Consider the following 13,055-nt stretch of genomic DNA (forward strand, 5'->3'; position numbering starts at 1 on the left):
CGGAAGGCAAAGCTCTCAATTTACCGGTCGATCTACGTTCCCATCCTCACCTATGGTCATGAGCTTTGGGTCATGACCGAAAGGATAAGATCACGGGTACAAGCGGCCGAAATGAGTTTCCTCCGCCGGGTGGCGGGGCTCTCCCTTAGAGATAGGGTGAGAAGCTCTGCCATCCGGGAGGAACTCAAAGTAAAGCCGCTGCTCCTCCACATCGAGAGGAGCCAGATGAGGTGGTTCGGGCATCTGGTCAGGATGCCACCCGAACCCCTCCCTAGGGATGTGTTTAGGGCACGTCCAGCTGGTAGGAGGCCACGGGGAAGACCCAGGACACGTTGGGAAGACTATGTCTCCCGGCTGGCCTGGGAACGCCTCGGGATCCCCCAGGAAGAGCTAGACGAAGTGGCTGGAGATAAGGAAGTCTGGGCTTCCCTGCTTAGGCTGCTGCCCCCGCGACCCGACCTCGGATAAGCGGAAGATGATGGATGGATGGATGGACCTATAATAGTCAGGACGGTTGTTTTCCTCTTAGGTCCGTAGGATTTGACGTCCACAGTTTCCAAAAACAATTTGAAATGCGGAATCGTCAGACCACAGAACACTTTTCCACTTTGCATCAGTCCATCTTGGATGAACTCGGGCCCAGCGATGCCGGCGGCGTATGTGGGTGTTGTTTATAAATGGCTTTCGCGTTGCAAAGTAGAGTTTTAACTTGCACTTACAGATGTAGCGACAAACTATAGTTACTGACAGGTGGCTTTCTGAAGTGTTCCTGAGCCCATGTGGTGATATCTTTTACATAGTGATGTCACTTTTTGATGCAGTACCGCCCGAGGGATTGAAGGTCACGGGCATTCCATGTTACGTGCAGTGATTTCTCCAGATTCTCTAAACTTTTTGATGTTATTACGGACCGTAGATGGTGAAATCCATAAATTCCTTGCAATAGCTCGTTGAGAAATGTTGTTCTTAAACTGCTCGATAATTTGCTTACGCATTTGTTCACAAAGTGGTGACCCTCACCCCATCTTTGTTTGTGAATGACTGAGCATTTCATGGAAGCTGCTTTTATACCTAAACACGGCACCTCCCTGCTCCCGGTTCACTTGTGGGATGTTCCAAATAAGTGTTTGATGAGCATTACCCAACTTTTCTCAGTCTTTTTTGCCACTTCTGCCAGCTTTTTTGAAACATGTTGCAGGCATCGAATTCCTATTTAGCTAATATTTGCTAACAATTACAACATTTCTTATTTCAAACGTTAAGCATCTTGTCTTTGCAGTGCATTCAATTAAGTATAGGTTGAAAAGGTTTTACTAATCATTGTATTCTGTTTTCATTTACGACTTACACAACAGGCCAACTTCCCTTGTTTGGGTTTTGTAAATCTCAACTAAAACATACTTGATTAAACTATTTTTTAATAATTGCTATAGGTGTTTTTAGATATGAAGGTCCTTTTAAGTTTCAATATGTTTTACTTGCTTTTAACTTGTGACCTATAAAGCACTTTGGGCACCATTGTGATATTGTAAGGTGTTATACAAATAAACCTTGTTTGATTGATTGACAACATTTTTATGTTACTTGGCCATAAGAGGTTTGTCTGACTTGCAATTAATTTAATTGTACTTCCTGTAAGTCCAATACACAGTCAAGTGGGGTGGAGCCAATTCAATTCAATATCTTCAAGTGCATTGAATTGAAGTTCCAAATTTGTGATTTTGCACAAGCCTGCTCTTGAACTGATCCAACCACTCCATGGACAAGATTATCTAATTCAGGGGTCTCAAAGTCAATTTACCTGGAGGCCACTGGATGCAGAAACGGGGTGAGGCTGGGCCGCAGGAAAAGATTTCTTAATAAAAATAACATGCACTTTTTATTGAATTCACCTTCTTATAATGGCTTTTTCCCCCAAGCAACATACTCGCCAACTCTCGGGAAACACCCGAATATCAGTGCCCCTCCCAACAATCTCCCAGGGCAATAATTTTGAGGGCGTCCCGTGATGGCACTGCCTTCAGCGTCCTCTACAATTTGTCGTCTCGTTCGCTTTACCACCATACACACAGTGTGCCGGCCCAGTCACATAATGTATGAGGCTTCTGCAGACCCACGGAAGTGACTGCAAGACATACTTGATCAACAGCCATACATGTCACACTGAGGGGTGGCCGTATAAACAACTTTAAAACTGTTACAAATATGTGCCACACTGTGATCCCCCACACCAAACAAGATTGACAAACACATTTTGGGAGAACATCCGCACCGAAACACAACATAAACACAACAAAACAAATACCCAGAATCCAATGCAGCCCTTACTTATCTGGGCTACAATAGGGGGCGGGGTTGAGGGGGGCACGCGTGTATATTGTAGCCCGGAAGAGTTAGGGATGCACTGGATTCTGGGTATTTGTTATGTTGTGTTTATGTTGTGTTACGGTGTGGATGTTCTCCCAAAATGTCAATCAATCAATCAATGTTTATTTATATAGCCCTAAATCACTAGTGTCTCGAAGGGCTGCACAAACCACAGCAGACCACAATGACATCCTCGGTTGAGCCCAATGTGAGCCCAAAATGTGTTTGTCATTCTTGTTTGGTGTGGGTTCACTGTGTGGCACATATTTGTAACACTGTTAAAGTTGTTTATACGGCTACCCTCAGTGTGACCTGTGTAGCTGTTGATCAACTATGTCTTGCAATCGCTTACTGCGTCCACAGAAGTCGAATACAACATGTGGCTGGGCTGGCACGCTTTTTGTAAAGATTGTAGAGTTGGTTGGTCCATCAAGGCAGTGCCTCCATGGTGCCCCCTTAATATTGATGTTTAGGTGAAATTCGGGAGAATGATTACCTCTGGAGGGGCATTGAAAATTGTGAGTCTCTCATAAAAATCGAGGTTATTCAACCCGAGGGTCCCTGGTTCAATCCCCACCTAGTACCAACCTCGTCACGTCCGTTGTGTCCTGAGCAAGACACTTCACCCTTGCTCCTGATGGGTGCTGGTTAGCGCCTTGCATGGCAGCTCCCTCCATCGGTGTGTGAATGTGTGTGTGAATGGGTAAATGTGGAAGTAGTGTCAAAGCGCTTTGAGTACCTTGTAGGTAGAAAAGCGCTATACAAGTACAACCCATTTATCATTCATGACGCTGTAAATCGGCATTCAAATAAAACTCACACCAACATTAAATTTTCATATTAAGGTGCGGGCCGCCACATAACGTCTCCCGGGCCGCGTGTTTGAGACCCCTGATCTAAGTTTAAGAAATATTGCTTTAAACATTTTTACCTTGGAAAATCGGTTTGATATAGGAGACCTCCTGAAGATCCTGTGTCACCTTGTAGCACACACTGTTCAGGTAGGAGTTGTCGTAACATTCATGAGCTATATAAGGGCTGCAAACCTTAATGAAAACAAGCAATACAGGGAAGAAATTAGTGGGAAAATGGCAAAAAACAACAACAATACAGTAAATAAGTGGGGGTATGCTTACGGTGAATTGGGACTGTGTGGCGTCTTCAGCAATGGACAGTCCAAAATGCTTGACTTGTACACTTTGGTCTTTGAGGGACAGTTCTGCGCAATAGTGTGAAGGTGAGAGTTACCAGGGTTTTCAACAAAATGGAATTTGTTGTGACGTGAGTCAAGCAACTCAGGACAATATGGACAATTCATTTATTATTAATGACATACACAGATAAGAATGACAGTAAAAAACCGAGCTTATAACTCTTAGTATATTGTAAGTTATACCAATAGTAGTAGAATGTCGCACCAATAAAGGGACTCAGTGTGGGCTGCGGGGGTTAATTGACTTATGACACAAAAGTAGGGGTTGGGGGGTGGGTGGTTGTGATCCCCCAGGAAGTGGCCGTAGAGTGGGGGCTAAATAATTGGTGGTAGTGAGCGAGGCGGGGTTTATGACATACTCGCCAACCTTGAGACTTCCGAATTCGGAAGATGGGGGCGAGGTGGGGGGGCGGGGTTTGGTGGTAGCGGTGGGTGCATATTTTAGCGTCCCGGAAGAGTTAGTGCTGCAACGGGTTCTGGGTATTTGTTCTGTTGTGTTAAAGCTAATTTAAAAAATGCTTTAAAGAAAATACCTTTCTCTACCGTGGATTTAAAAAAAAGGGACTGACTTGATAAAAATACAGAAAAAAAATAACATGGCGTAAAAACAAGGTGTGTGTGTGTGTGTGTGCGTGTAACATTGTTACAACAGTTTAGACACTTTTATTTAGGACAAAACTATACATTATTATATATTTAAAATAAGAACAATTGGTACATTAGTTTTTATTTAAGACACGAGTAAACAGAAATAATATTTCAAAATAGAAAAATAGCTCATAAACGTGCTATAAGACAAAACAGCCTCTATACAATATAATACTTTTAGAGAACTAAAAAAACTTTAGAAACTTTTATTTAAAAACCTAGTAAATGAACTTAAGATAAAAAGTAGACAATATAATACTTTTAATATGAGGAAAACAGTTCACTTTTATTTAAGACAAAATTATACAATATTGTACTTTTAAAATAAGAAATGATAATAAGTAAACTTTTTATTAAAGTTATATCAAATTATACATATCTGTTATAACTCAGATCCGTTACAAAAACTGCCTTGGTAGTAGGAGACAGCTAACATGAAATAATATACGGGTTTAGTTTGGCATTGAAATAAACTTTAGTAATTGGATTAAAATGCTGTGAAATAGTGGCTTAAATGCACTAATTACCTTAGATAAAATTAATAAAGTTAATTCAAAATGATAAATCCCTATAATCAAATTAAATAATACATTTGATAGTATGGTTTAAAGCCTTAAACCCAGTATAAATACTGTAAGTACTACAACTAAAATGACAGAAGGCTTAAAAAACTACCAGTTGTAATACTCCTCTATGCCTGTAATAATCATAAATCATTATGACGTATGAACTACAACCAAGATGGTGGGTTTATTAGTAAAAGTTCCAAAATTAAAATGGTGTATACCTGTTTTCGGTTCAGGTAATCAATTATACCCCGCTGAATCCCTTTTTTGGTGCAACATACAAAATTACTATTATCAATATACCTTTCGGGTGGAAGCACTTTGTGGTTTGCTTGCTGGGATGTGGTTTGCAAACTCCACCTGACCCGTTATTCTGCAGCGGTGCAGTGACAAGGATCCTGAGAATGAGAGCAAACATAGAGCTGGCATTAACGCGGAAACATGATTATGTCAAGCTAATAATAAAAGTTCCATCCATCCATCCATTTTCTACCGCTTATTCCCTTTTAGGGGTCGCGGGGGGCGCTGGCGCCTATCTCAGCTACAATCGGGCGGAAGGCGGGTTGCAAACCCAAAATAAATTAACCACAGATAAACATTCAAGTAGAGATAGAAACCCGGGCCTACCCCTTCTCGGAACCAGACACAAACTGAAGCACTTTGTATCCAAAGAAATCGTTTTGCTCGCCATTGTAGATGTCAGGATTCGTGGTGTCAATGTTGAATGCCAAAGAAGCAGGGAGTGCTGCAATTTGTGATAAAAACAAGATCGTCAATATCTGGTATAAACTTGATAAGTTGGTCGACATAAACAGGACATATTGTGATGTATATAGCATTCATTTTGTAACAGTTAGCTCAGTGGTTCTTAACCTTGTTGGAGGTACCGAACCCCACCAGTTTCATATCCGCATTCCCCGAACCCTTCTTTAATGAAAAATAAAATGTTTTTTTTTTCAAATTCAAGAAAAAGTCATATGTTTTTTTTACTGGTGCACAAAATGAACCGTGCATGAACATCACCTTGTTTAAAGAACAAAACCAACACAGTGCATGAACTCACAACAAATTACACACCTTACACACATTACCATGTATTGATTAACATGGACCCCGACTTAAACAAGTTGAAAAACTTATTCAAGTTTTACCATTTCGTACGGAATATGTACTGTACTGTGTAAACTGTACTGTTTCATATAATGTATTCTCTTCCTTTGCAATCTGCGAGTAAAAGTTTCAATCGATCAATCAAACAACCTGTAAATCAGATAAAAAATTAGAGGGAACAGTGTTTGGGGGTATCTATAATACGCAGATAGGGAGAAGTTTTTATTTACACAATAAGTCGGATGTGTCTTTACCTCCGTGGCAAAGGCTCCACCGAACCCCTGAGGCCGACTCACCGAACCCCTAGGGATCGATTGAACCAAGGTAAAGAACCACTAAACGAGTTAGTTAAAGACTGTTACATCAGACTGTGTGGTTACGCTCTACTGCATTCCCATGGTAAAGAGGGTATCCAATTCACAAAATCCCACTTTTCATGTTGACAGTTATCATTAATGTTGGGACTCACACGTTACAAAGTAACGCGTTACTGGAACGCCGTTATTTTCGGCGGTAAGTACAAACCCCGTTTCCATATGAGTTGGGAAATTGTGTTAGATGTAAATATAAACGGAATACTATGATTTGCAAATCATTTTCAACCCATATTCAGTTGAATATGCTACAAAGACAACATATTTGATGTTCAAACTAATAAACATTTTATTTTTTGCAAATAATCATTAAGTTTAAAATTTGATGTTAGCAACACGTGACAAAGAAGTAGGGAAAGGTGGCAATAAATACTGATAAAGTTGAGGAATGCTCATCAAACACTTACTGGGAACATCCCACAGGTATGCAGGCTAATTGGGAAGAGGTGGGTGACATGATTGGGTATAAAAGCAGCTTCCATGATATGCTAAGTAATTCACAAACAAGGATGGGGCGAGGGTCACCAATTTGTAAGCAAATTGTCGAACAGATTTAGAACAATATTTCTCAACGAGCTATTGCAAGGAATTTAGGGATTTTACATCTACGGTCCGTAAAACCATCAAAAGGTTCAGAGAATCTGGAGAAATCACTGCATGTAAGCGATGATATTACGGACCCTTGACCCCTCAGGCGGTACTGCATCAAAAAGTGACATCAGTGTGTAAAAGATATCACCACATGGACTCAGGAACACTTCATAAAACCACTGTCAGTTACTACAGTTGGTTGCTACATCTGTAAGTGCAAGATAAAACTCTGCTATGCAAAGCAAAACCCATTTATCAACAACACCAAGGAACGCCGCTGGCTTCGCTGGGCCTGAGCTCATCTAAGATGGACTGGTGCAAAGTGGAAAAGTGTTCTGTGGTCTGATGACTCCCCATTTTATATTATATTTGGAAACTATGGACGTGGTGTTCCCTGGAACAAAGAGGAAAATAACCATACGGATTGTTATAGGCGCAAAGTTCACAAGCCAGCATCTGTGATGGAATGGGGGTGTATTAGTGCCCAAAGCATGGGTAACTTACACATCTGTGAAGGCACCATTAATGCTGAATGGTCCATACAGGTTTTGGAGCAACATATGTTGTCATCCAAGCAATGTTATCATGGATGCCTCTGTTTATTTCAGTAAAACAATGCCAAGCTACGTGTTACAACTGCGTGGTTTCATAGTAAAAGAGTGCGGGTACTTTCCTGGCCCGCCTGCAGTCCAGACCTGTCTCCCATCGAAAATGTGTGGCACATTATGAAGCGTAAAATACGACAGCGGAGACCCCGGACTGTTGAACGACTGAAGCTCTACATAAAACAAGAATGGGAAATAATTCCACTTTCAAAGCTTCAACAATTAGTTTCCTAAGGTTTCCAAACGTTTATTGAGTGTTGTTAAAAGAAAAGGTGATGTAACACAGTGGTGAACAAGCCCTTTCCCAACTACTTTGGCACATGTTGCAGCCATGAAATTCTAGGTTGATTATTATTTGCAAAAAAAAAAATAAAGTTTATGAGTTTGAACATCAAATATCTTGTCTTTATAGTGCATTCAACTGAATATGGGTTGAAAATGATTTGCAAATCACTGTATTCTGTTTATATTTACATCCAACACAATTTCCCAACTCATATGGAAATGGGGTTTGTAGTAGTCTAATGCGTTATGTTTTATATTGAGTTAGTTAGTGCATGATGCGTTACTGCGTTATGTTACGTTATTTTTTTATGTAGTATCGGCTAGAAACAGAAGATCTGAGTTTGTTTTATTGGAGAGTTGCAGTGTCGTCCTTCTGATTCTTCCTGTCTCACAAGGGAGCACTGTGTGTATGTGTGGTGGGGGCGGGGGGGGTGTCTGTGTTTACCAACAAGACATAATCGCGGAGCCGAAGCGGTTTCTTAACATGGAGATATTCTCGCTACTTTTCTTTTGTCGCGCACAAAGAAAAGAACATTTTAGTTAAATGCAACCCGAGGGCCCCTGGTTCAAATCCCACCTAGTACCAACCTCGTCACGTCCGTTGTGTCCTGAGCAAGACACTTCACCCTTGCTCCTGATGTGCATGGCAGCTCCCTCCATCAGTGTGTGAATGTGTGTGTGAATGGGTAAATGTGGAAGTAGTGTCAAAGCGCTTTGAGTACCTTGAAGGTAGAAAAGCGCTATACAAGTACAACCCATTTATCATTTATTCCAGAGTATGTGCTAGAACAGTGACTCTCAACCTTTTTTCAGTGATGTTCCCCCTGTGGACATTTTTTAAATTCAAGTACCCCCTAATCAGAGCAAAGCATTTCTGGTTGTAAAAAAGAGATAAAGAAGTAAAATACAGCACTATGTCATCAGTTTCTGAATGATTAAATTGTATAACAGTGCACAGTATTGCTCATTTGTAGTGGTCTTTCTTGAACTATTTGGAAAAAAATATATTAAAAAAACTAAAAACTTGTTGAAAAATAAACAAGTCATTCAATTATAAATAAATATTTCTACACATAGAAGTAATCATCAACTTAAAGTGCCCTCTTTGGGGATTGTAATAGAGATCCATCTGGATTCATGAACTTCATTCTTAACATTTCTTCACAAAAAAAGAAATCTTTAACATCAATATTTATGGAACATGTCCACAAAAAATCTAGCTGTCAACACTGAATATTGCATAGTTGCATTTCTTTTCACAGTTTATGAACTTACATTCATATGTTGTTGAAGTTTTATTCAATAAATATATTTATAAAGGATTTTTGAATTGTTGCTATTTTTAGAATATTTGTAAAAAATCTCACGTACCCATTGGCATACCTTCAAGTACCCCCAGGGGTACGCGTACCCTCATTTGAGAACCACTGTGCTAGAAGACATGCAGGCTATTTCTACAATGGAGTCACCCGCTTTCAGGCAGCTAATTAGCATGATACCGGCGTCAAACAGCAAATGGCACAAAAAACATTCTCATTCTAGACTTCTAGAGTGTTTGATTATCACATCACTCTAAATATACAGACTATAAAGTTCACAAACATAAAGATCCTAGTGGGCCAGGCCAATCTTTCCTTATCTCAAAACTAAAACTGGGCAAATGCGTAGAGTGTTCTGGGCTTCAGTACAGTGTTGATCTCCTGAAGACATGATTTTATTTCCGAATTTCTTGAGAGAAAAAAATGTCTGGTTAGGCTTTGTGTATGTCATGTTTATGTTATGTGTGCCTCCCTTAGATGAAGGTAGGTTTACAGCTATGTTGTTATTAAGCTGTTTGTTAGTTATGTATGTTATGTTGCAGCTATTTAAAATTGTTTTTTCAATTTGTTCTGTCTTTGGGTGTTGTATGTAGACCACATGGCTTAGCAAAGTTCAGTGATGCAAATGCATGTCAAGTTGATCAACAGATTGTATTATTCTCCAGTGCAATAACAGTACTGAAATGAAAGCTAAAAGGGCATAGATGGGAGCCTTAAAAAAGAAGCACACGTTATTGTCCTAGTTTAAGTACAAGATGACCCCCCAAAAAAAAAAAAACAGAACCCAAAAAATCTCTATTAAACCTTACAAAGATTTTAAGAAAATGTGATGACCTTACACTGTGTGTGTATGATTATTCCCTAAAGTTTCAGTTATCTTGGTGGCTTTGTATTAAATATCTTCTAAATGAGCTCAGGGAGACAAATTTGCATCTGTTGCCAAAATGTTCAATTACTTCATCATTTATATTTCTACTATCATTCTCTCAACGTTATGTTTTCATTGACTTATCAATGTAATATTTATTTTACTTTTTACATATATTCTATCATGTTTTATATTGTAAATCATTTTTTAAATTGCATTCATTTTAGCTTTAAGGCATGAGTTGGGATGCCTTAAAGGTGGCACTTTACCTCAAATCCTCAGTTCCATGACATGCTTTGTTTTTGCTCCGTTATTGTCAACAGTGCTGTGTGTGTGTGTTTATGTGTGTGTGTGTGTGTGTGTGTGTGTGTGTGTGTGTGTGTGTGTGTGTCAGAGAGAGAGAGAGAGAGAAAGAGAGAGAGAAAGTGTTTTTTTCCCTCTTCTATTGTTTTTTTGTTTTGTTTTGCACAGCACTTTGTGTTTGCCACTTGCCTGTGCATGACAAATGCTATAGAATTAAAGTTTGATTTGATTAATGATGGGAAAATCTAGTACAAAAGAAACATGACAGTTCAAATAAAAATGTATGTCTTTAAATGATGATTAATCAAAAGTAATCCACGCCAACAATGTGATTGATCCAATTCGGGGGTCGGCAAACCACAGCTCTAGAGCTCTCTGAAGCTTTTTCAAAAATGTATGAAAAATGGAAAAAGATGAAGGGAAAAATATATTTTTTGTTTTAATATGGTTTCTGTAGGACAAACATGACACAAACCTCCCTAATTGTTATAGAGCACACTGTTTGTGTTAAACATGCTTCATTGATTCGAGTATTTAGCGAGCGCCATTTTTTCCTACTAATTTTGTCAGTCTTTGAACTCACCGTGGTTTGTTTTACATGTACAACTTTCTCCGACTTTCTAAGACATGTTTTATGCCACTTCTTTTTCTGTATAATTTTGTCAACCAAACTTTTAATGTCGTGCGTGAATGCACAAAGGGGAGTTTTGTTGATGCTATTGACATGTGTGGAATGCTAATCGGGCATATTTGGTCCCTGCATGACTGTAAGCTAATCGATGCCAACATGCTGTTTAGGCTAGCTATAAGTACATATTGCATCATTACACCTCATTTGTAGCTATATTTGAGCTCATTTAGTTTAAGTCCTCTTAATTCAATTTATATCTCATGACACACTATCTGTATGTAATATAGCTTTTTAATTTATTTTGCGGCTCCAGACAGATTTGTTTTTGTATTATGTGTCCAATATGGCTCTTTCAACATTTTGGATTGCCGACCCCTGATCTAATTGAAAAAAATCAAAATTTTAACAGTCAAAACATACACCTAATAAAGTAACCAACATGCAGGCAACATCTGCTTACTGACTGCTATCAATATAAGATCAGTATGTGGATCTGCAAGTAATTAACAGAAGTTGAATGTTCAGACACAGGAGTCATGTTATTGAAAAAAGTGCATGGAAACATTGACTGGCTTTCTATGTCCTCCAACAAGACTGCTGGATACCAAAGAACAACAACAAATACAAGAACATGTCCACATCCTTCTAGTCCAGGGGTCACCAACGCAGTGCCCGCGGGCACCAGGTAGCCCGTAAGGACCAAATGAGTCGCCCGCTGACCTGTTCAAAAAATAGCTCAAATAGCAGCACTTACCAGTGAGCTGCCTCTATTTTCTTAATTATATTTATTTACTAGCAAGCTGGTCTCGCTTTGCTCGTCAATTTTAATTTTAATAGAGACAAAACTCAAATAGAATTTGAAAATACAAGAAAATATTTTAAAGACTTGTTCTTCACTTGTTTAAATCAATTCTTTTTTTTTTACTTTGCTCCTTATAATTTTCAGAAAGACAATTTTAGAGAAAAAATACAACCTTAAAAATGATTTTAGGCTTTTTAAACATATATACCTTTTTACCTTTTAAATTCCTTCCTCTTCATTCCTGACAATTTAAATTAATGTTCAAGTAAATTTATTTTTTGTATTGTATAGAATAACAAATAAATTTTAATTGAATTCTTCAATTTAGCTTCTGTTTTTTTGACAAAGAATATTTGTGAAATATTTCTTCAAACTTATGATTAAAATAAAAATAAAAAAATATTCTGGCAAGTTTAGAAAATCTGTGGAATCAAATTTAAATCTTATTTCAAAGTATTTTGAATTTCTTTTAAAATTTTTGTACTGGAAAATCTAGAAGAAATAATGATTTGCCTTTGTTAGTAATATAGCTTGATCCAATTTGTTATATTTTCTGACAAAATGCAGATTGGATTTTAACCTATTTAAAACATGTCATCCAAAATATATATTTATTGTGAGAAATCATTAAGACGATCAGTGTTTACACAAAGATAAATATAATAAATTAATAATGATAACATAGAGTTAAAGGTAAATTGAGCAAATTGGCTATTTCTGGCAATTTATTTAGGTGTGTATCAAACTGGTAGCCCCTCGCATTAATCAGTACCCAAGAAGTAGCTTTTGGTTTCAAAAAGGTTGGTGACCCCTGTTCTAGTCTCTACAATTCTTAGCCACCAATACATTCTGGATGCTTTTCTCGTGGTGTCTATGGTGGGGTTTTTTAGTAATTAACCTAACTAACAATTGGTACAAAATCAAATCCATTCAGAAACTGTTAGAAAACAAAATGATCTGTCGTACCAATAGAAATGTTTGTGTTATTTCTCTCTAAAGAGGACATGATTTTTTTGCTGATGTTATTAATGTTGGAAAAAAAGTAGGTTCTCAAACTTACCAGAAGCCAGCATAAACAGGAAGAGGGAAAGCTGAGCACACATTTTTCACATCGCACTTGACAAGCGGAGAGGCGAGTGATGCTGTTGCTGCTTGGAGAACGGGTCTATGCAATGCTTCCGGCCCGAGGGCGTTTCTGTAACAGGTGGTTGTGACACTTTGCACGATTGTTCCCCTTTTTGTTAAGCCTAAACTCTTCAACCTATGTTGTATACAAGGATATGATTACTATCACAGGCCATGCATTTACATGAAAACATTTCAAGAAAGGGAAACTGCACTTTTTGGAGGGATTTTTGCCTATAATTTACAAT

General features: G+C 38.4%; 1 protein-coding gene across 2 annotated transcripts in view; it reads right to left on the reverse strand.

Moving 5' to 3' along the window:
• Positions 1 to 12,845, reverse strand: part of zmp:0000001082 (integrin alpha-D) — a 94,250-nt gene extending 81,405 nt beyond the window's left edge. For both annotated transcript variants that reach the window (XM_061908310.1, XM_061908319.1), the window contains exons 1-5: positions 12,743 to 12,845; positions 5,422 to 5,539; positions 5,098 to 5,192; positions 3,504 to 3,586; positions 3,299 to 3,413 (exon numbers count right to left, since the gene is read on the reverse strand). In XM_061908310.1, the coding sequence (XP_061764294.1) occupies positions 3,299 to 3,413; positions 3,504 to 3,586; positions 5,098 to 5,192; positions 5,422 to 5,539; positions 12,743 to 12,785 (454 nt within the window). In that variant the 5' untranslated portion in view covers positions 12,786 to 12,845. The remainder of the gene's footprint in view (positions 1 to 3,298; positions 3,414 to 3,503; positions 3,587 to 5,097; positions 5,193 to 5,421; positions 5,540 to 12,742) is intronic.
• Between the last annotated feature and the right edge of the window lie 210 nt (positions 12,846 to 13,055).

Source organism: Nerophis ophidion, linkage group LG01, assembly GCF_033978795.1.
Source record: "Nerophis ophidion isolate RoL-2023_Sa linkage group LG01, RoL_Noph_v1.0, whole genome shotgun sequence".
Classification (NCBI taxonomy): domain Eukaryota; kingdom Metazoa; phylum Chordata; class Actinopteri; order Syngnathiformes; family Syngnathidae; genus Nerophis; species Nerophis ophidion.